Genomic DNA, 22,416 nt, shown 5'->3' with positions numbered 1-22,416 from the left:
AGTGCTCGGGGACCCCGCAGGTTCGGCTCCCTGAGCGCGCGATTTGAGTGTCCGGCCTCAGGGTGACGACCTAACGAACAGAGGCGAACTTGCGGGGAGAAGACAGCGGCGAGTCCAGGGAGTCCCAGACCTGTCCCCAGCCGCTCCTCCTCGCAGCTGACACTCGCCTGTCCCTGTGCGCCGGCTAGATGCTCTAGGGAAGGCCGCGCGCCTTGGGCAGAGCTTGGTCTATAGCGGACTTTTTCCCGAGTTCAGCCGGAGATGAGCGAGGTTGGGGGTCGCTACTGACAAGAGAGCGACCGCCGGGCTCAGGGTGAAGACTAACAGCCCGAGGCTTGGGGCCACGAGAGAAAACGGAACGCCCAAACGGTGGGTGTTTGCTTGCAGCCCTCGCCTCGGCACCTCGGAGGCCCGTCCGGCCTAAAGAGGACGGCGACTGAGCACCACTGAGGTCAAGGTGCTGCCCTGGGAGCGCAACACTGGTTCGCGTCGCTCGGAGCGCGAGCCTCAAGGCCTCGCCTCCAGGGAGGGAAGTCCTGCGGTTGGTGGAAGGGACGCACGGCGCCCAAGTGGCACCCACAGGCCTGACATCCGAATAAGCGAGAGCTTCGGGCCAGGCCTCATGGGTTAAAGGAAGAGCTGCAGGAAGAGGGTGGAGAACTTAGAAAGTTGTTATTTAAAAACAAAAAAGAAAAAGAATATTGACTCGGGGGAGTGTCCCCTGCCCCCCGCCCCGGCCTTTCCGGAATCCAGTCCGGGCTTTGCGCTGAGCCCGCAGCCCGGCGCAGCCCGGCCTCTGGCGCGAGCCAATCAGAGAGCGCCTCTCAGCACGTGGAGGAGAGGGACTCCGCGCCGCGCGCCCGCCGCTCACTACACTTGTTACTGCCCGTCCTGAGCGCGGAGAGGGCAAGCTCCGGCCGCAGGCAGGGCGGGAGCCGGCAGCCAGCGGCCGAGGGAGGCAGAGAGGCGCAGAGATCGCAGTACGATCCATTCAAACCAGCCATCTAACCCCAACCCCCAAAACACACCCATCCATCCCACCGGCCAGGAGAGGCAGCCAGCGGCCCGTTCTCTGCGTCCAGGGAAAAAGCCCCAGCCATGAGCAATCAGTACCAGGAGGAGGGCTGCTCCGAGAGGCCCGAGTGCAAAAGTAAATCTCCAACTTTGCTCTCCTCCTACTGCATCGACAGCATCCTGGGCCGGAGGAGCCCGTGCAAAATGCGGCTGCTGGGAGCCGCTCAGAGCTTGCCCGCCCCGCTGGCCAGCCGCGCCGACCAGGAAAAGGCCGTGCAAGGTAAGGCTGCGCCCGCCAGGCATCTGCAAAGGGCGCTGGGCACTGGTTTTGATGTTTCATGTTTAGGGGCCAGGGGCCTGGGGTTGTCAAGCTGGACACGGAGAAAAGAGAGGGACCAACTCTGAGGCCTGGTGCCTCCAAGAGCGGTAAACATCTCGCCAGGGGCTGTCTCTCCCTCCCTCTCTGCTTCCAGAAAAAGCAGAGGCCAGGCTTCGCTTAGGGACTCTTAGGTTCTCGGTGTTGGTCTTTAGGTCGTTTAAATGCCCCCTTTGGTGGCCTTGAGGGTGCTCTGAAGAGCTGCGACAGGTCAGAAACAGCGGGTGCCAGAAGGACCCATGTAACAACTTGGTGAAGACAAGACCCCCAAAGCTATGAATGGGGTCTTCAGGCAGAGTGAGCCTTGGCCTTTTCTCTTTGGAAGATTTCTTTATAAGTGGTGTTTTGCCTTTTTCTTCTTTTTTTAAATTGTAGATTACCTGTGACCTTTTAAACCCAAGCTTTGCAGAAAACATCTCCCTGGGATACCCCAAATGCTCCTTAATGTATTTGAAATGTATGAAATGTGCGGCTTCTGGGTGCTATTTTTTCTCTGCTATGTTATTTTTTAAAATAGAGTTGAGATGTTTAAAAGGTTTCATTTTTTTCTAAAATTAACAATTCCAGAACAACTGTCGTTTTGCCCCGAACCTGTTACGCTCAAGTTTCGCCTTGAGCCAGCTGCAGAGGAGTCTCAGGGAAAGAATTGTTGATTTCCTTTAAAATGCGAAAACCGGCGGTCCAGCCGCAGCGCCACTTGGAAGACAGGAGCGGACGGCGGAGAAGGGGCCATTTAAAATAAAACTGACTTTTTCCTTTTCTTTTTTTAGCCTGCAGTGGCACCTGTGCCAGGCGCTTCCTTGAAGGGAAGGAGCGGCCTGTGCCTGTTGCACCCCCTTCCGCCCCTACCCAAGCTTTTCGGAGGCCACTTTCTCCAGGACGATTTTTCTTTGCCTTTCTGTGCAAGGAGCTCCCGCCCCTGTGCCGCTGTGGGCTGTTGGGGTGCAGCCCGCGCTCAGGGCCACAAGGCCTCTTCCCTCCCCCCCGTAGGGGTCGCCCGAGGGGCAGCGCCCCTCTGGCCAGCCCTGGCCCCCGTGGCAGAGCAGCGGGCAGAGGTCGTGCGCAAAGTTTTCAGGGTGGTGGTGATTTTTTTTTTTTTTTTAGGTTGTTGGCTGTTTTCAGATTCTCTCCGGCCCCAAAACGGGAAGGGGGTAAAAGTGATAGGGCAAAGGGAAAGAAAAAGAAAGGAATATAGGAAGGGAGGGAGAAGGAGAGAGAGGGGGGAAAGCGCCCGAAAAGGGAAAGGAAGGCAAGGGGAGAGGAGAAAGATAAGGAAAGACAGGGAGCGACAGGGAGGGAAAGAAAGAGAAAAAGAGAAGGAAAGAAAACATGACAGGGAGGGAGAGAGAGAAGGAGGTGAAGGAAGGAAATAAGAGCGGGAGTGGGAGAGAGAACGGACAGAAGGGAGGCACGAAGGAGGAGAGAAGGAAAAAGAGAAGGGACCAAGAGATAGGGAAAGAGAGAAAAATGTAAAGAAAAAGAAAGAGCAAGGAAAGTGGGGAGGGGCACGCCAGGCTGCCGGCCTGGCGGCGCGGGCCGCGCGCTGACCGCCCTCCCTTGCCCGCAGGCTCCCCCAAGGGCAGCAGCGCCCCGTTCGAGGCCGAGCTGCACCTGCCGCCCAAGCTGCGGCGCCTGTACGGCCCGGGCGGGGGCCGCCTCCTCCAGGGCGCCGCGGCGGCGGCCGCGGCCGCGGCGGCAGCGGCGGCGGCGGCGGCCACGGCCACTGCGGGTCCGCGGGGGGAGGCCCCACCGCCGCCGCCGCCGCCGCCCGCGCGGCCCGGGGAGCGGCCGGACGGCACGGGGGCCGCTGTGGCCGCCGCGGCCGCCGCGGCCTGGGACACGCTCAAGATCAGCCAGGCGCCGCAGGTGAGCATCAGCCGCAGCAAGTCGTACCGCGAGAACGGGTCGCCCTTCGTGCCGCCGCCGCCCGCGCTGGACGAGCTGGGCGGCCCGGGGGGCGCGGCGCACCCGGACGAGCGCCTCGGTGCGGCCGGCGGCCCCGGGGGCGCCCCGGCGGCGGCCGGTGGCCCGGGCGCCGAGGACGACGAGGAGGAGCTGCTGGAGGACGAAGAGGACGAGGACGAGGAAGAGGAGCTGCTGGAGGACGACGAGGAGGAGCTGCTGGAGGACGACGGCCGCGCGCTGCTCAAGGAGCCCCGGCGCTGTGCCGTGGCCGCCACCGGCGCGGTGGCCGCCGCCGCCTCAGCCGCCGTGGCCACCGAGGGCGGGGAGCTGTCGCCCAAGGAGGAGCTGCTGCTGCACCCAGAGGACGCTGAGGGCAAGGACGGCGAGGACAGCGTGTGCCTGTCTGCGGGCAGCGACTCGGAGGAGGGGCTGCTGAAGCGCAAGCAGCGGCGCTACCGCACCACATTCACCAGCTACCAGCTGGAGGAACTGGAGCGGGCTTTCCAGAAGACGCACTACCCAGACGTCTTCACCAGGTACGCGCGGGGCGCTGGCGGCTGGAGGGCGCGAGCGGGCCCTAGAAGGAAGGCTGGCGGGCGGGCGGGCAGGGGCCCCGGGCTCAGAGCCGCGACATCGCCCCTGGACTCTCCGTAGACTCGCCCCTCCGACCCACCCACCCCTGCTCGCCAAAAACGACCCACTCCCCTGCTCCGGGCTTTAAGTTTACACTAGGACGATTTCTCTCCTTCCCAGGGTCTCTCCAGTTGAATTTTTCCTAATTCCAAGTTTTAGTTAGAGGAACAGAAACGGCCTCTCCAAAGGGCTCCCGGACGCGCCACCTTGGAGCCGCGCGCCCCGCCACGGACACGCAGGGCCCGGGCGCGCGGTCGGGCAGGCCCGGGCGAGGCGCAGCAGGCGCCGATGGCCCTCGCGGCCAAGGCGGAGCAGCGGCTATTTTTGGCCGCTGTGTGGTGCGCTCGCCTCCCCCGCCCGATGCCTCTGAAGCCTGGTGGGTATCAGTTACGCTGCTCGCAGTGAAGCTGGAGCCTGTGCCTGCGGAGAAGGCCTTTACAAAGATCCAAGTTCTGTGGTTGGAGGACTCCTGAAATAACCGGAGGAAGTCAGAACAGGGCAGGGTTTGGGATCTGTACCCCTGCGGGGCACCAGCCAGGATCTTCCCCTCTCATCGATAGACCCTCTCCCCTGCCACACTAACCCCCGCGATCGTTTCCTGTACACGGGTTACAGGGGTGGGCAATGACTGCCGGGAGCCTGGCAGGCAGGAGACGAAAGGGCTGGGGGAATTTTTCTCTTTGGACAGGTGTCCAACGCGGGTGTTCTGCCTGGTTACGCTCCACTTCCCGCTCGCTTGAGTTTTGGGGAGAAAGATGCGCCTGTGAGATGACTGGGCCCCTAGGCCCCGGCTTATTCCTTGGACCTTGGACTCCTGGCCAGGCTGGGGCCTTTCTCTCCCGCCCTAAGGCCGAGGTCTCAGCCCCGGCGGGGAGCCAGGGTTGGGACAAACTTGCCCCCGTGGGGAGGGAGAAAGGAATAGGTGTCTGCCTGCCGAGGCGCTTGTCAAGCTCGGCAGCTCCTTTGCACGAGACGTGTGCAGCTTTTCAATGTGCATTTTAGAAGCGGAAAGCTGCCCGCCCCTTTGAACCGGAGCAGAAATCGCCGCGTAGGGCTCCGGAGGCCCGAGCCAGCTCTACAGTGTAGTTGGTCTGGCAAATCATTGCCAAATTCTCTCCTACCCCGAAACAGGCAAGAGTGGATTTGATGCGGGTCGGAGGCAGTCAACTTGATCATCCCTTGAGCTAAACTTGGTCCTCCCCTGTGTCACCCACTCGCTTCGTTATCTTTAAAAAAAGAAAACAAATTTAAAATCAGTGTGTGCTATCAAATAGCTAACTGGCCGACCCGCTTTTTGGATTTATCCCACGTGTATTTCAAAAGGAGAAAATGAGGTGGTGTCAGCTGGCATCCAGGTCTGCCCTTTTTGAGCTTCTCCCGGGGGAACCGTAGTTCCGCACGCCCCCCTCTTTCGGACCCAGGGGTCAGTGAGAGCCCCTGGGCACCGCCGCGAATCAGCCAGGAGTGAGGTTTTAGATGTGCTGGTGCTTCCTGTAGCAGGGACAACGGAAAGCGCTTAGGGAACTGGTTTTCTCCTGGTCCTGAAGTTTCCGGCGTGGACTAGGGGGCCTGCCAGCAGTGCAGACCGGGGTCCCAGGCTGGGGCAGCCCCGTTCTTTCATACGAGCGAGTGGAGAGCCAATTATTCTCGGCGCGCTCATATTTTCAGTAAACAGGTCGTAAGCCGTTTTACAGCATCTTAATGGTTTCCTATTTGCCTTAATTGTCGCAGTAATAACAGCAATGACGGGGTAGGGTTTCAGTTCAATTGACTTCCCCTGAGATGGGCAGGGTTTGTAGTGGGCACTGGAGTCAGGAGGTACGCAGAATTTTGTTTAATCGAAAAATTACCCCACTGAACTCTTAACAAGCTTAACATATCTCCAGAGAGTAATGGGGAGTATGACCTAAGGGGGTGAGGGAGGGAGGAAGGCGGGGGAGAGAGAGATGGAGGGAAAGGCAGAGAGCTGGAAGGAGAGAGAGAAAAGGGGGGAGAGAAAAAATTTTAAAGAAGGCAGAAAGAAACTAAGAGGGCAAAAAACAATTTTTTAGTTGAGTGCTGAGTTCTCCCATTAAATATTAGGACAAAACAGGGTGTAATCACTGTGTGTGTTTCTCGTCTAACTCTAGCTTAAGAGAGAGAACCCGAGTGGCCAGTTTTATAGACTTAGAGACTCAAGAAGTCACCCGTGTCACTCTTGAGTGTAATGGTACAATACAATGTATACTATCTTATATCTGGCAATGTGTTGTGTTTTCATGTTTTCGCTCACTTAGTAGGCACTTCCCTGGGGAAGGGATGGTGATGCCCATGTGTTCGGGAGTGACGGCGGGCAGCCAGGGGAGCCCCTCAGAGCAGGCCTGCCAGCGAGGGGAAGGGGCCTGAGAGGGGCTTGCTGGAGCCGGCGGTGACCTGCTGTCTGTGTGTTGCTTTCTTATAGGGAGGAACTGGCCATGAGGCTGGACTTGACTGAGGCCCGAGTCCAGGTGAGCTGCAGTGCACAGAGGGAGGAAGGGAGGGGAGGGCTAGGGGGCAGAGTGGGAGAGAGATGGGTTGATGGCTTGGGCGGGGGTCAAGACCCCTTCATAAAATGAAGAGAAGCAGAATCAGAAAAATCACCCCACTCACTCACTCACAAAAAGATATTTAAAAATGAAGACCTGGGAGGTTGGAGGGGAAGGTGTCTGCATTTGGGAGCCTTGAGGAAGGTGTCCAGGATCAGAAGAGGGGTCTTGGGGTGCCCGAGCCTGCCGCTCAGGAGCCCCCGGCCCACAGCCCCTGTAGGAGACAAGCCTCGGGCTGACTGCTCGTGATTGCAGTAATGGGATGGAGCATGGATTTGGTTGTTAGACAAATCCGCTCAGCTCCAAGCAGGTATTTGGCTGCGATTAAGTCTCCAATCGGGCTTCATAAAAGCCCACTTAGTGCTAGAACAAACAGGGCCATTTGAAGGCAAAATGCTGTTTGATTTCCCCTCCGCCCGCACAAGGAGCTGGCTAATGCTATTTGATTTCCCATTTTTTATAGCAATGAGCCCACATTGATCTAATAGGGAGCGAGTGCAATGCTATTAAAGGTGTTTGCAGCCCCATACCAGAGTGCATTTCCGAACCCAGGCCTCATAACCAAAGAGACGATCAACACCGGGCCGCCCCATGGCCAACAGAAAACAGATGTCCCTGGGTTAGGAGCTGAGTGAATCACTTTACAGTCAAAATCAAGCGCTGATAAAGCACAATAAATTCCATATGGCTCATTTAATACACAACAGCTTCTTGCATTAGAGGGCTAATGATGAGGCCTGTCCCCTCCTTTCTGTTGACACATTTCTCCATTGTCAAACAGAGATGTGACAGCAACTCCGTATTTTCAGCTCAGGGGAACGAGTCGTGGGAAAGTTAAATAACTTTTAAAAAGAAAGAGAGCGCCCCTCCCCTTCTCCTCTCTCCCTATTCACTGGAGAAGATGTAATTAAGTGAATATGAATTATTAGAGTCCTTTCGTTTACCTTTGGGGGGCCTCAGAGGTATTAATTCAATAATGAGGAATTGCGGGGGACATCTTGATAATTGCAGTTGAGCCGGGAGAGCCGATCCGTCTGTGAAAGGTTTCCACGTTCTTGGAGGGCATCCTGCTTCCACTGCCCCCTCCACTCTTTACTCCTTTCAGTGCCACCAAGGAGTGGTGGATATTCTCGTCTAGACAGATTTGGACACACAAAAGCTGCCCACCCAGCCTGGTCCCATCCAGTCTTACTTTTTCAAGCCTCTGAGTTTCCGCACTGGAGTGTTTCTGCAGTTCACAAATAGATTATCTGATGGCTGTGGGACGTTATGGATGGACCCCTTTTCAGCAGAATTTTAAGTAATCAACCAATTTGGGTTCTCTATTTTTCTTGCCTTGGGCGGCTGTGTAGAAGTCACACCAAGCTTAGATACTAGTGCTAGTAACGACAGCCCCCAGTGTGTATATTTGAAAGACATGGATGTCTTTAAAAATTTTTTAAACCTATTCCACTGGGATCGTTTACATTATATTTTAATATAACTCTGTATAGCCCTGGAGTTCATTCTTAATTTTTAGACGTGTGTGCAGGCATAAACCCAGTCCTAAAAATATTAATGCCTTCAGGAGAGAGGGAGCATATCTTAGCTGTGGGCGTGATGAGCAGGTCACATAAAAATAATTCCATGCTCCTGGGAGCTATTTTTAGACTCAGGTAGCTGCCACATTTCAGGCACAGGTCTCCACTAAAACTGCTTTCTATTAACAATTAGGAAGATCCCCTGTGCTGAAACCTTCCCCAAGCCTGGAACTATATTATTTAAATAACCCACTGAAACCACATCCCCCAGAGAAATAAAGGACTTGCTAGCTCTGGAGATGGGGAAAGTCGCAAGGATCCTGCACCCTGATTTCTGTGTGTCCAGGTACAGCTGCATACCTGGTGGCGCAGTCAGTGCCTTCCTGGGAAGAAGGGGGCCCTCACAGGGCCCCTGCAGGTGGCGGGCTGTGTACCCGGTATTTCACTTCATGGAGAGCTGACCCTCTAAAATGTATGCTTGTTCACTAATTACCGTGGGCATTTCTCCCTTCCCTCCTAGCTCTCCCCAAACCCCAGAAGCCAGCCTAGTGCTTGTAGGTGTTCCAGAAGTACTTCTGGAAAGAATAAATGAACCACCTCCTGGATTCCCTTTTCAATCCAGAGCAGGGATGTGGCTAGTTCTGGCAGAAACCTGAACTGGGCGAAAACAGCTGACACGCAACAAAAGGCTGATCTGGACTCCTCTCTCGTGGCTGCCCTCCTGAGAGTCACCAGTGAATGGGAGCTTGCACGTGCCTGACTTTACTCATTCCACATAACAGCCTGATGAGTAAAGTTTTATCATCCCATTTTACAGATTAGAAAACTGAGGTTGACAGAGGTTTAAGTAACCTGCCTAAAGATGCACAGCAAGCACAGGGCAGTGCAGACAGTTAAACCTTGGTTTCCCCATCTGGGAACACAGCCACCTCTCCCCTTAAAGTTGGAAAGGAACCAGGCTGGTTGGATGCTCCCTGAAAGGGTCTGCTTGGGGCGTCCTTGGACAACTGAGGCGGCGAGGGCCGGGTGGGAGCGGGCCACAGGGCCAAGGAGCGGGGCGCGGTGTGGGGGGGAGCCGAGCTCCTGCTGGGCCGGGAGTCGCGCTGACCCGGGCTGTCTCCGCCTTGCAGGTCTGGTTCCAGAACCGTCGGGCCAAGTGGCGCAAGCGGGAGAAGGCGGGCGCGCAGAGCCATCCTCCGGGGCTGCCCTTCCCCGGGCCACTCTCGGCCACCCACCCGCTCAGCCCCTACCTGGACGCCAGCCCCTTCCCCCCGCACCACCCTGCGCTTGACTCGGCCTGGACGGCCGCTGCTGCCGCCGCCGCCGCCGCCTTCCCGAGCCTACCTCCGCCCCCAGGCTCGGCCAGCCTGCCGCCCAGCGGGGCGCCGCTGGGCCTGAGCACTTTCCTCGGAGCCGCCGTGTTCCGGCACCCGGCCTTCATCAGCCCTGCGTTCGGCAGGTAACATGCGGCCTCGGGGAGTCTGTCTGTCTGTCTCTCGCTCATGCACACACAGGCTGAGGTCAGGGAGGAGGCCGGAGGCAGGCAGGGCTACACGCATTTTTTTGGCCTAAGCTCAGAGATTTAGCCAAAGAAAATAGTCTCTAATTCTGCCTCAAACAATGTGGATCTTGAAGGGAATGACTTGGGACTGAACGGCAAAGGGTAGGGCAGTGGCAGTAACAACAACCATGACGATTGTGAGTGTTCAATGCAAGCTGTTAAAGTACCATTTGAAGGGGCAGCAAGACCCAGGCCTTAGGTGGTATGAGTGTAAACGTTTACAGGTGCAGGCTACAGAGCCCGGATGACTTTCCCAGTCTTGCAAAAAGCCTGCCTCATGCCCCAAAGTCTGCAGTCAGAGGAACACAGCCCTGGTCCCCACAGAAGCCCTGGAGCCACAGGCCCTCTGGGTGCAAAGAATTGTTTCTTCTCCCCCAGACCCTGTCTTCCTTGTCACTCAAGTGACCCGCTGCCAACCATACCCCCGTATGTGCAACCCCTGACCCCCTTAGCGGCACAAGACAACGAAATAAAAGAAACAGTTCATCGTATATTATAACTCCCTTTCTTTAAGTGAACAGCGAGTGATGAAATAGAAAGTCTGTATAATCACAGAGACAAAGAAACAAAGGCGGGATGTATTAAGTTGGAAAGTGCAGTGAAAATAAAACTGAATGCAGCTTCAATGATCTCTCTTTGGGAGAACAAAGAAATAATAGATTCATCCAACTGCGCAGCCACTTAAAAGTCATCTTGGAGAAAATTTTCAAAAAAAGACTCGAAGTAAAATTAGTTTCTTGTAACAAACCAATAAAATAACCAGAGAGTGCATTGAAGTGCAGTTAGTGACTCAGTTTACCTAGTTCACCAGGGCCTGTTATGCCCCCTCCAGGCCACACATTTCTTTCTGGAAAAAAATTTTAAAGTCCTGTGTCTGTCGCCCCCCACCCCCACCCCTTTCCCTTCTGACAACGAGTGACTTGTAAAAGCCGGCAAACCACAGCTGGAGTCCGGGCTACGAGATTCCGAGAGGCTGGAAGGGCGCTGCGTCGGGGGGCAGGAGGGGTGGAGAGGCGGGCTGGGAGAAGCAGCTCTCGGCGAGTCTGGGTGGGCTCCTTTCTAATCGTGGAAACCCCGAGTTGGCCCTGTGGGGGCCCAGAGCCAAAGCCCTGGGGGGAGCGGGGGGGGTAGGGGTGGCCGTGGTGGTGGCCAGGGGCTGCTCGGGTCTCAGCTGCAGGGCCGCAGGGCAGTGCGGAGCAGGTGGAGGCGCCGCGCGGAGCAATCCCGGCGCCGACCGGAGGCGGTGGCGCGGCCCGGGGTCCCAGGCTTGGGGGTCGCGGGTTCGGGGGCTCTCTGGGGCGAGAGGCTGCAGGGGCGCCGGGGAAAGGGGGGCGCTGCGCGGGGCCGCGGGGCCGCTGTCGAGCGGAAATCAACAGGCGGGCGCCCCCCGCCCCCGCGGTCACTGGCCGGCCCGGGCCGCTCGGCCTGGCGCCGGAGGGCGGCTGGTTGGCTTCTCCGGGGCAAAGGAGATGCCCCGGGGGGAGGACAAAGGCGGCAGCATAGGTCGCGATCCGCTTGGCTCCCACCTTCGCCCTTCTTTCTTTTCCTCCCTCCCTCTCGCTCTTCTCCCTTTTCTCTCCGTCTCCCCTCCGCTCTCAGGCTAAAAGCACTGTAAGCAGTTGGAGCCCCCGGGCTGGGAACACGCCCCTTCTTAAGCGGAACCACGGAAGCCGCGCCCTTGGGTCTTGGAGCTTTGGGCCGAGGGGCCTACCTCCGGCCCTGCTCTGGCCCCTCCAGGCCTATCTGGCCCCTCGGGCTGCTTTGCTCCGTCGGTTCCCCGCTCTAGGAAAGCCCTCTCCGAGCGCCCCGGCCTCCCGCGCACGCGCCCCACCTGCCCCCCCGCCCGCGGCCCATCAGGGGCCCGCGCCTCCGCGCCCCTGCGGCTGCGCCCTCGGCTGCCCTGCCCCGGGACGGGCGCCGGGCCACGCCGCCCTCGGCCGTGACGCGCTGTTTGCTCTCCCCGCAGGCTCTTTTCCACCATGGCCCCCCTGACCAGCGCGTCGACTGCGGCCGCGCTCCTGCGACAGCCCACGCCGGCCGTGGAGGGCGCGGTGGCGTCGGGCGCGCTGGCCGACCCGGCCACGGCGGCCGCGGACAGACGCGCCTCCAGCATAGCGGCACTGAGGCTCAAGGCCAAGGAGCACGCGGCGCAGCTCACGCAGCTCAACATCCTGCCGGGCACCAGCACAGGCAAGGAGGTGTGCTAAAGGCTGCCCTCCCGCGCCCCGGGCGCCCCGAAAGGTCACCTCACTCAGCATCACTCAAGACCAAATGGAAACAGAGGACCAGCACACTCCCGAGACGGCATGGAGGGAGCGCGGCCGCCTTCGCAGCTGCCGGCCGCGGGCAAGGCGGCCTCGGCGCTCCCGGACGTGGCACCTCCTCAGCTGGCTGTCCCCCCGCCCCTGCCCCGTCCCTGCTCCTGCCCACCTCGTTCCAACTCGAACGTCCACTCTCTCCCGTTCTTACTTTACTGAGAATATCGGGGAGGTTTTCTCCGCAAGACGCCCGGGATTGAAGTTAAAAGAATTAAAAAGCCCTCTCTCTCCCCCTCCTGACACCCCACTTAGCTTTTCGGTTTCAATGGCATTTTGGCGCTCTAAGTTGATCTCCCCAGCGGGAGCCCCGGCGTGAAGCCAGGGCCAGGGCCGCGAATGCGAATCTGTAAGATAGCTAACAGTGCACTTAACGGAAAGGGGCGTCTTGTTCATGTTCTCTTCTTATCATACACCAACCAAGGTTTTTATATCAAACCAAAGGGAAATACTCTGCTAGAATATGGACTGTTGAAGTCACCAAACTGTGATTATTGATTCTGTACATACCATTGTTATTAAAAAGAAAAAGAACAGAGCTTTGTATATTTGAAATGTTATAACGCAATTGCACTCAGCGTGGTATGGTAAAAGTTTGTCCTCCTGTAGATTCTTACTGTGTTGTAGATACGGTAGGGTTCCTAGACAAATATTTATGTACTCGAGCCCTTTATTTAACTTATTAACTGTAGAGGCTTCCGAAACCTTCAAGATAAAGGCAATGGTACAGTACTTTTGTGTAATGTGTAATTGTTATCACTTTTCCTTGCTATCTAGTGGAGAAGTGTCACGCTCAAAATAAAAAAAAATATATGTTTAACAAAAGGAAGTGTGAATGCTCTATGCTGGCGCTGAGGGGACAGTAGAAGGGGGCCCCCCAGAGGCCAGGGGTGGGCTCCGGCGCCCCGGCACCTCCGGGCTTTATCTGCACGCACGTTTTCCTGGCAGAGGCCCCTGGTTTGAATCTGAGCCTCAGAGGGATCCTGGTCTTCTGCAAAGGTTAAGGACGCCGCCAAGACGCTTTCCACGCGCATCTCGGCTCCCCCGGGGCGTGTGGCAGCCGGAGCTGGGGGTCCTGGGCCACGGAGGTGGCGTGGGCTCGAGGGGCGTGGGTGTGGTAGGCGTTAACGGTGGAGACAGAAATTTGAAGCGAGCGGGAGTCTTGGCTCGGAAGGCGAAGGAAGCTGTTCGTGGAAAGTGCCACGTAGCAAGGAAGTGCAGTCCGAGATGACAGGTAATGGCGAGAGCGAGAAGCCGAGGCGCTGGCTTCCGAGGGGGCGGGCTCCACGGTACACTCGCGGGGAGGAGGGGTGTGTGTGAGTGTGAGAGAGAGAGAGAGAGAGGGAGAACACAGGAACAGTGATGGAAAGGCAGCGAGGGGTATCCAAGTGGCAGATCTTAACTCGACAAATGTCATTACATCACTTATCCAGGCATTGGGAAATGTATACATTTTAAAAAAGCTAAACAACTCAGGTTTTGTGAGGAGACCCAAATAGATTTGCGATCTGCAACCCCTCGGCGCCCCCCTCCCCGCGCCGGAACGGTAGCTCTCCCTCCCCCGGACCCGGCCTGCGCCCCTCCGGTGACCGCTCGGTGTAAGCCCGCCCGCGGGGGCCGGGTCTCGCCAACGCTCCGAGGGTGATGGGAAAGGAAAGAGAAGCTTAATTAGTTTCAATTTGCAGTAATTAGCGCGCCGGACCTTTGGGGAGAGGGGCAGACGTGGGGGGGCTGCCGCGGCGTGACTGCCGCTGCTCGCCGGGCTGGTGCCGGCCGCCCCTCCAGGCCGCGGGCCAGTCGGCGGCCGCGGGGGGCGTGGGCTCAGCTCCGGCCCGGCCGTCCCGCTGCGGGCGCCCGGCCGCGCCCTGGGGGAGGGGGCGGGTCCCCCGGCGGCTCGGGGCGCGAGCGCGCGGGCCGGCCTGGCCAGGTGCGGGGTCGGGCCGAGGTCAGCGCAGCGGGGGTGGGCGAGCGGCTCGGCAGCTGCCGCGCTCAAGGCCCGGGCGTCCTCGCTTCGCCCCCTCGGCCCAGAAGCGCGGGCCCCCGCCCGCCGGGAACCTTGGCGAGCGCGCTGACGCGCTCGCGGGTCGAGGCCGCTCCCCGGACCTCGGCCGTCGGGGGGTCAGGGCGCCCCTGCCCCGGGCCTGGACTCGCGAGGGCGGCGCTCGCCAGCAGGGGCCCCGCCTGGGGCCCGGGAGCAGGGCGCCAACCACCTTTCCCAGCCATTCCCGCCGCCCTCCTTTCTCGGGTGTAGCAGGCCTGGCGGGAACTTTCGAGGACATACCCCGAGATCCGAGCGTCTCAAACCTCCAGACTCCACAGGGTCTCCCGGGGTGAAGGCTGCTCTCCTGGGGCGGGCAGGGCTGCAGGGGAATTTGAGGTGGGGACCGGGGAGTGCGGGAGGAGCGGGAGGGAAAGGACTTTTTTTTTGGTGGTCAATATCAATTTTCCGTCGATTTTGGCTTTTTGTTTAGGTAGGGCTTTTTTTTTCCCCCTCTCCAGGCTGCCAGTTGGATGGTATACGAGAAACAGTACCATTCTTCCTGTTAATGAACTCTTTTTTAAGTCATTTTTTCTCATTTGACCCTTCCATGGAGCAGAAGCAAATTGCGTGAAATTACCTCCAAGGATTACATTTATTACTGGCCAATGAGAACCCCTCGCCTTGTTTTACAAACTCTTAATCCTATGTCATTCTGATGCCGCAAACAAGCCCGGTCCTGGGCCTCCTATTCTTTCAACTTTCCCCAGCTGGAGGGACCTCATTCTGCACTTAATATTCCCCATAAATATCACACGCTAAAGACCCCCTGACTTCCAGCAAGTCCACATTAAACATGTGACATGTCACGCATGACAAACTCTGAGTATCTTTTCAAAGCAGCATTAAAAGCAAAGAAACCAATTTTCTTCTCCTTCCAAACCTCCCCAAGTGCTGAATGATGGGGATTGGAAAGAGCCACTGGAGCGTACTTAGGGGGATTTTATGAGATTTTCCAGAATGATTTAATCTTATTGTGAGCATTATTAATGAATGGCAACCCAATTTGGCCCCAATATCTGGGAACGCGGTCACAATGCTGGGAGCGGTTGACCCCCTACCCCCAACCTTAAGCAAACCTCTTCCACCATGGAGGAGGCCATGCGGAGCCCAGGGGAGTTTAGGAGGGCCCCTGTGATAGGGGCATGGCTGTCCCATCTCACCCAGGGCAGAACGCGCCACCACCTGCTTTCCCAGGCCCACGCCCACAGCATCTTGGGGTGCCGGGTGATTGGGAGCCCAGTCCGGCCTCTGTGGGGAACATGAGAGGAAGGGGTAAATTGATTTGCTACGTTTTCAGACAGGCTAGCCAGACCTGGATGAGGCTCCAAGGGACAGGCAAGAAGGGAGCAGTTGGCAATGTAATATTATCAGAAGGCATCCCTAAGTGTTCTTTCGCCACCTCACCAACTACCCATGGCCTGGCCTGGGGGCAGTAGTTAGGGTGGAAATCTTAGGTTTGTGGTGAGGAAGAGAGAAAGTGGATGAATTAGGGGGAGTGACTATTGAAAAGAAGGTGGTTTGGGATGACTTGGGACTTGAAACTCAGTCCTCAGCTAAAGTCACCCGTATTGGCTTGGATTTTTTTCTATTATTCTACCCACCCCAATTGGGGCAAACACTTATTACTGTTGTTTTTGATTTATAATACCCAGAGACAAGGTGCCTGTAGGTCTCTTTTTCGTAACGTTTTGAGTGTGGAGACCTTACTAGAATGGAAAAAGGGGCGGATGTTAGAGGAAAGGAAATTATACACGGGTTAGGTCAACTTGCTTTTAGAGGAAAAAATGTGTACATGAGCATGTGTGTATGTGTACACACAAAAGTGAGTGTGTCTGAACGAAGGGGGTCTTAAATGGGGCCTAAAATGGTATTTTGGAACACTGAGTTCCCCAAAGCAATTGCATATTTAACTGACGGTGGCAGCCTGGCTCCGGGGGGGGGGGGGGGGTGCGGGGTGGTGGGGAGAAAAAACCCTGCTACCTGACAGGGGAAAAAGCATTTTTCAAAGGAAAAAGTCGTGTTGTCCCTGGACGTTATTAATGATCCAGTTTGAAGTGTACATTTTTTCCTTTAAAGAAAAGGGAGCGATTACCAGTTATACATTAAGAAATGTCATTCAGTCATTTTTATTCATTCTCCGGAAATCTTCGTAAAAGCCTGAATCATACTTCTGCAAGCAGCAATTTTGTTAATCCAGGGGGTTATTACTCTGGGCCCTTATTAGGTTCTACACCACTGCCAAGCAATCCTATAACCCTCTCAAAAGAAGTTTACCTCCCTGTTATAAAACCAGTAGTGGTATTTATACTGTGCAATAATTAGTGTATTACTTGAATCCACTAACACGTTCATTTTATCTCTGCACAAAACCTCTAGTCTGCTTATAGAAAGCTTGTGCCTCCTTTGGTGCTGGTAAAGTGGTGAAAGAGTGAATTGAAGGCTGGTTGCACTTTCTCCTTTTGCCTCGCCTTAATTCCCATCTCTTTTTGCTCTCATCCAATTAGCACAGTGTATTAAGCGGTTTATCATCTCATAGTCAGCTATTGAGAGAAACAAGGCGAGCACTTTGCAATAGAACCTGCGCTCCTTTGACACCCTCAGGTACTTACATATTCCACTGCGCTATGAATAATAGAGGAAGAATGGAGCACTAATTCCCTCATCAAAGAATGCCTTGTCTGCTGCTTTGCTCAACAACACCATTCTGATCAAAAGAAAAGCAATAAAGCTTAGCATAACAAAACGAAACCTACTTATTAGCTTAGTGGTTAAATTAATGCAGAGCCGCTGCTATTCAAAACCAAGGTTTGAAAACAGCCTCCAACAACCTGATAATGCTGCCTTCGGGATGAAGGAATTTTAATCTGAAATTTGAGGCTGGCTCAGATGAGTTAATCTATTAAACTGCTATAAGGAAGCTCCACAGCAAACCATTCAATTAAGAAATATTTAGGTGAGCAGGGAGGGAGGGAGAGAGGGAGAGAGAGGAAGACAGAGGCAAGGCAGCTTTAAGTTTGGGATGGGAGCATTGAATTGAGGGGTCGAGGGCTTCTGACAAGAGGTTCTGGGGCTTGGCGTGTTTTTCGTAAAACCCTGACACAAGATGGGGAAATCTGTTTTGGGAGATTCCTTATCTTTGCATCTCCTGCCAAACTACTTTAAATGGTAAGTTTGAAAAAGCAGTCGAGGCGTGTACGTGTGTTGGAGGTCAGAGGTCGTAAGGGCTGGAGAAGGGGGTGGTGGTGAGGGGCAGTGAATTCACCCCCCAAGCTCCAATCTGTGAACTCTGACTAGCCCCCATGTCTTGCGCAATAGTCACGAGATTAACTCCATCTGTTTTCGGGACAAATTTAAATCTTGGAGCATGCTCTTTGTAGGATTTTCACCTTCTGGCCTCCCCTATCCCCTGTATATGAAGGGGAATTGCAGGTTAGCAAATCGTGTCCAAGATAAACGTGCACCCTGCTGTAGGCAGACCCTACTTCCTAAATTCAACAGGAAAGGTGCTCTTTGCAGAGGCCTGGGGCTCTGAGAAGAGCAGGATTCTTTTAGGGTGCCATTTCCCAACTGGCCTAATAGTTTAGCCCATACGTTTAGTCTGGCCCACAGCGTTTAAAATTTTATTTTAAAAAATTAGTTACCAAGGTTTAGAAATCAAGCAACTTTGTGAAATATCCGGATTCCTGGCTTCTCTTGAAAACTGGATCATGCGGCCACCCTGGGCTCCATCCCTCCCAGCATCACTGAGTAGCCACTGCCCTCTTTGGACAGGATATACTCACTCCGGTTCACCACAGTCCCTGCCACTCTCTAGTGTGAACTCAGCTTGTTCCATCCATTCCCTTCAGCACTTGAGCTTCAGACCGGTGCCAGGGAGCCTGTGGAGACCCATGGGGAGGCTCCTCCTCACAAAGTGGGCGGCATTTCTGCACCTGTCCTACTCAGTGCCCTAAGCAGGGAGTAGCAACCTTTCTCAAAGCGAAGTGAGGATGCCATGTTCCAATCTTCCAACAGAGAGATCCACTGGAATTCTCAACCAAAGTTGCACTTTCAACTTTTTGTAAAATTCTGGAATCTTTAGGTGCCTCCCAGACAAGCGTCTTAACTAACCCGCAGTTACAGATCTGAATAGGAAAACATCCACTGCCACAACAGCTCTGCTTGGGGGCTGCACTAAGAAACGCCTGACTTTCTACAGAAACGGTTCCTGCCCTCACAGTGATTACAATTTAGATGTAGAGGCAAGAAGCAGACCAGTGAGAAGTTCTTTGAGTCCCCCGGAGTATCTTGATGACCAAGTTCAGGATAACCCCGTTCCTGTTTACCATAAGCCCAGGTCCCAGAAATCAAGGAAAACGTGCCTTCTCTTCAGAAAGCGAAGTGGCTGCTTGGGCTCTGGAAGCACACATTCGAAAACCATCTCTACAACCTTATATGACAAGAGCAATGAAAAATCACACTAATCCTTTAGTTTCTCGAAGCAACTTGGGTGCTTCACCTTTGGACAGGTTGCGGAGCCTGAAGTACCAAGGCATTAATTAATTAACTGACGGGGCCCTAAACCCAAAGTGTTTCTCCTTAGAACCTGTGTATAAGAGAGAGAAGAGAAAGGAGGAGAGGGTGAGGGAGAGAAAAGAGAAGGCAAAGCAAGATAAAAGGCTTTAACAAGTATTTCTTCACTAGGGTCCTCCTGGGTGACCTTTCTCTTGTAGGGTGCCTTTCTCTCGGGAGCCATCAGCCTTGCTCTCCAAAGAGATGCCACTGGGCTCTTGGCTTAGCTCTCTTGGCCGTCCAAGTCAGCAAAGCACATGAGAAACCATCCTTTATCTCTTCAAGGACCTAAAGTCCACAGAAATTCTCCCAGATGCCACTCGGAACATTCGGACATACACCACGCCAGGCATCTCGGAGCTGAGTTCTGACCAGGCAGAGGTTTGGGAAGGGGATGGCCTCCAGTCATCCTTTACTCCTGGCTGCCCACTGTAGTCAACTCTTTGCACCTGCAAAGGATTCATGGCAACTGGTTTCCCTTTAGAAAACTTTATTCTGAAGTAAAAAAAGCACAACATATTTTTCTTTTATAAAAACACACAGGTAGATTTAAAAAATACATAGTGTAGTTGTACAAGGGGAAATATATTTTGTTAGTATAATCTTACCAATAATGTAAGAAAGGAAAGACTGCTATATTGAAATACATTTGGCTTCAGGCGGACAGGGCACCATTCTGAAGAAACGAGAACAGCACCAGGGCCAGTTAACCATCCCTCCCCTCAATTTTCCTGAACACAACACAATGATCCTTGCCCCAACCTCTATACATTTTTAATGAAATGTTAGGATATCAAATTTTTTCAAATGTGCTTTCCTCTTGTAAAAACCTTTACCTGGACTTTCTACTTAAGGAAAAAAAAGGAGTGTGAGTGTAACACACCTGCCCAGTGTGTGTGTGTGCTGGACTTTGTGGCACTTCCATGAACAAGTAAGCTCTGTGTAATCTACTTAGTCAGCGCAAGGCTTCTAAACCTCCCCCTCGCTACCTATAGAAAAGACAAGACTGAAAAGGACAGCCACTCCTGGACCCCCGTGGCCGGGAAGCACTTGGGTTCAGACCGGGTTTAATTGGCGTGTGAAAAGGCAAAACGTTAGCCTGGTAGTTAGCCTCTCCTTCTAGGGGCACCTCTGCTGAAGGCCCCGGGGCAAAGCCTGGGGTCACTTGCATTCCAGCCACTCAATCAATTTCTCTCCCATCACCAGCGCTCCCCTAGAAATCCAGTTGTGACTACAAGTGGTGGCTCTTCAGGTGCTTTGCAAAGGGCCACGGGGTCGTGTTTCAGAGCGGTGTATTGTCATCGGAAGGCTGTTTTCATTTTCTCCGATGCTTGGCAGATTAAATATTTTGCAGCCCCCTTAATAATCCCCCTCCCAAGCCACATCCACACGACTTGAGATGCAGCCCCAAAGGAAAAGTGAGACTGTCAGGGCCCCGGGGGAGGCGTGAGGAGGGTTGCGATTCTTCAAGCAGCCCCCTTGGCCTCGCCTCTTGGCAGCCTCACGACTTCACAGCACAGTCGGCGAAGAGTTTGCTGAGGTTCACTTCCGAGTAGCCACTGCGGGACAAAAATTGCTCTGCGGTGCTCTTGAGTTTTTTGTAGTCCTCACGAACTCTGGGGGTAAGATACTGCGTCTTCAATTTCTCTAAAGAGAAAGAAACATAAAAGGATTACAAGTCTCGGAAGTAGCTTCTTTACAGAGCATTCAGTATTCCTCAAGCACCAGAGCAGGGTGTGCATTCTGTCTGCAGCTCCACGTCTCAGAAGGCCTCAAGGTCCTGTCCCTGGCCTACCCCTGGGACCAGTCCCACGCAGGGGGGCGGCTGAGACCCCGAGAGTCCTCTGTGGAAAGCCTTTCCTCCTTTCCCCTGGCTGCCACTTCTCAGCACCTAGCTGACTCCGCGCCCCGGGGGACAGGGCCACCTCTCCTGCTGCGAAGTGCAGGTGCACGCCCATGTGCAGCAGACAAGGTGAGCTCCGCTTGCTCGGAGACGCCACTTTCGCAGCGCTGTCGAGCACATGCATGCAACTGCATGCAAAGTACGGATGGGGCAGGAAACACTTTGTCTCAAAGGAAGCCAGAGCCTCCCAGTGCAAACACTCCCCATCAGCTGGGCTTAGTGGGCTTCTTCTAGTCCCTTCCCTCTGTGTCCCTCTGCTACACAAAGCCTCCTCTGCTGGAAGAGGCGAGGGGCAGGCTGCCCAGAGAGCACCTGTCCACTGGCCAAATTTTGTCTTCTTTGTCCACACTGTCTACCTGTGAACTTAGGGTATGCAGAGGCCCCTTCCTCTGCTTCCTGCCCAGCCTTCCGGTTCTGAGAAGGCCCTACCAGCCAGACAGAAGGTCCCTCCTTTCCCTCCCCAGAGTCTGCTGCCTCTACACTTCGTTCTTTTAAAGGAGCAGGAGGGCCGCGTCTGTCCCCAGGTCTCATCAGATCCGTCCCCAGGTCTGATCTTCTGGGGATGAGGGTGATCGCTGGGGGAGCCACCCCTGCCCAGGATGCTCAAGATGATACAGTTTTTGTTCAAAGTTGCTCAGGAACCCTGTGCCCTGTGAGGTGTTTGGAGAGGTCCACTTTTTTTTTTTTTTTTAAAGATTTTATTTTTTTTCCTTTTTCTCCCCAAAGCCCCCCGGTTCATAGTTGTATATTCTTCGTTGTGGGTCCTTCTAGTTGTGGCATGTGGGATGCTGCCTCAGCGTGGTTTGATGAGCAGTGCCATGTCCGTGCCCAGGATTCGAACCAACGAAACACTGGGCCGCCTGCAGCGGAGCGCGCGAACTTAACCACTCGGCCACGGGGCCAGCCCCGAGAGGTCCACTTTTTTTAACCCCCATTTTATGGCTGAGAGAACTGGGAGGTGAAGTCACTTGCGCCAGGTCACACAGCTGGTCATCCAGGGCGGAGAAATGCAAACCCAGGTAGCAAGCACTGGGGCCCACGCTCAGAGGAGAGGCCCACTTTTGCGTCCCCCTCTGCCTACACCCCGTGTCACTGCTCCCAGATAGAGATAGGCAGGCCCCAGATGCTGGTGTGCCAAGGTGCTGGGGGGAGCGAGGCTGCCGGGCACCCCGGGAACAGGAAGCATCGGGAAGGAGAAGACACGAGGGCAGTGCACAGTGATCACAAGAGAGCCCACTGAGACGACAGAGCAGCACGGGCGTCTACAAGATCCCCGAACACCCAAACTCTGGCTCCAGATTTTTGTCTCTTAGCTACACACTAGCATTTGTTCTCCACAACCTTTTCTAAATTACATCAATTGCCTTTCAAAAAACAACAACAGAAAGTTTTGTAGAGAGGATTTAAATGCCCAAAGGGGGTGGAAAAAGAGGTGGTGGGGGGGGGGCACATCGTTAACTGACTATAGAAAGACACTTTGCAAGTTCTAATTATTGGAGTCTGGGAATATACAACAATGGCCCCAACCAGTGGCGGCCGCCTCCCGGCAGGCCAGAGCCACAGGCTGGCACCCTGTGCATGTGAATGACACAAACGCAGTGCTGACTGGGGAGAGCACATTTACAGAGCAGCGGTAATGCGGAGCAGGGGAGGAAGAGAGAGGGCACAGCTCCTGATGTGTTTACCTCCTCTGCTGATGGGATATTGACTTTTCCCACCAGGTTGGTTAGAAAGGGGACTATTTACGCTGCCACACAGCAGAGTTAGAATGACAACCAGCGTCACTTGGTACTCTTCTTCGTAAAAGACAACTGTGACCACCAGCATATCCCATAGCCAGTCAATACAGCCAAGGCACCATTCCACGCCAGTGAGAGATGCAAATAAAAGCTCCCGCTTGCTTCCCCAATGAGAATTTAATCAATAACATATGGAAGATCTTCTAGGAAACAGAACTGCACGAGCTGTCACAGGGAGCGTCGGGGGTAGGGGCTGAGGGGGGAAAAGGGCTCACCCCTTCTTCGTGGCTATTC

At 55.0% G+C, this 22,416-nt stretch overlaps 2 protein-coding genes across 16 annotated transcripts in view; one reads left to right on the top strand and one right to left on the bottom strand.

The window, feature by feature from the left end:
• The first annotated feature begins 835 nt into the window (after window positions 1-835).
• ARX (aristaless related homeobox) lies at window positions 836-12,713 on the top strand. Its single transcript, XM_070603537.1, has 5 exons — window positions 836-1,294; window positions 2,958-3,831; window positions 6,369-6,414; window positions 9,143-9,471; window positions 11,540-12,713. Exons 1-5 carry the CDS (start codon window positions 1,099-1,101, stop codon window positions 11,778-11,780), a joined length of 1,686 nt encoding a protein of 561 aa, XP_070459638.1. The 5' UTR covers window positions 836-1,098; the 3' UTR covers window positions 11,781-12,713.
• A 6,240-nt stretch (window positions 12,714-18,953) lies between these two features.
• Window positions 18,954-22,416, bottom strand: part of POLA1 (DNA polymerase alpha 1, catalytic subunit) — a 286,388-nt gene continuing 282,925 nt past the window's right edge. For all 15 annotated transcript variants that reach the window (XM_070606249.1, XM_070606248.1, XM_070606253.1 and 12 more), the window contains one exon: window positions 18,954-20,127. In XM_070606249.1, the coding sequence (XP_070462350.1) occupies window positions 19,982-20,127 (146 nt within the window). In that variant the 3' untranslated portion in view covers window positions 18,954-19,981. The remainder of the gene's footprint in view (window positions 20,128-22,416) is intronic.

The sequence above is a fragment of the Equus przewalskii genome, chromosome X (genome assembly GCF_037783145.1).
Source record: "Equus przewalskii isolate Varuska chromosome X, EquPr2, whole genome shotgun sequence".
Taxonomy (NCBI): Eukaryota; Metazoa; Chordata; class Mammalia; order Perissodactyla; family Equidae; genus Equus; species Equus przewalskii.
This window is presented reverse-complemented; position numbering and strand designations above follow the sequence as displayed.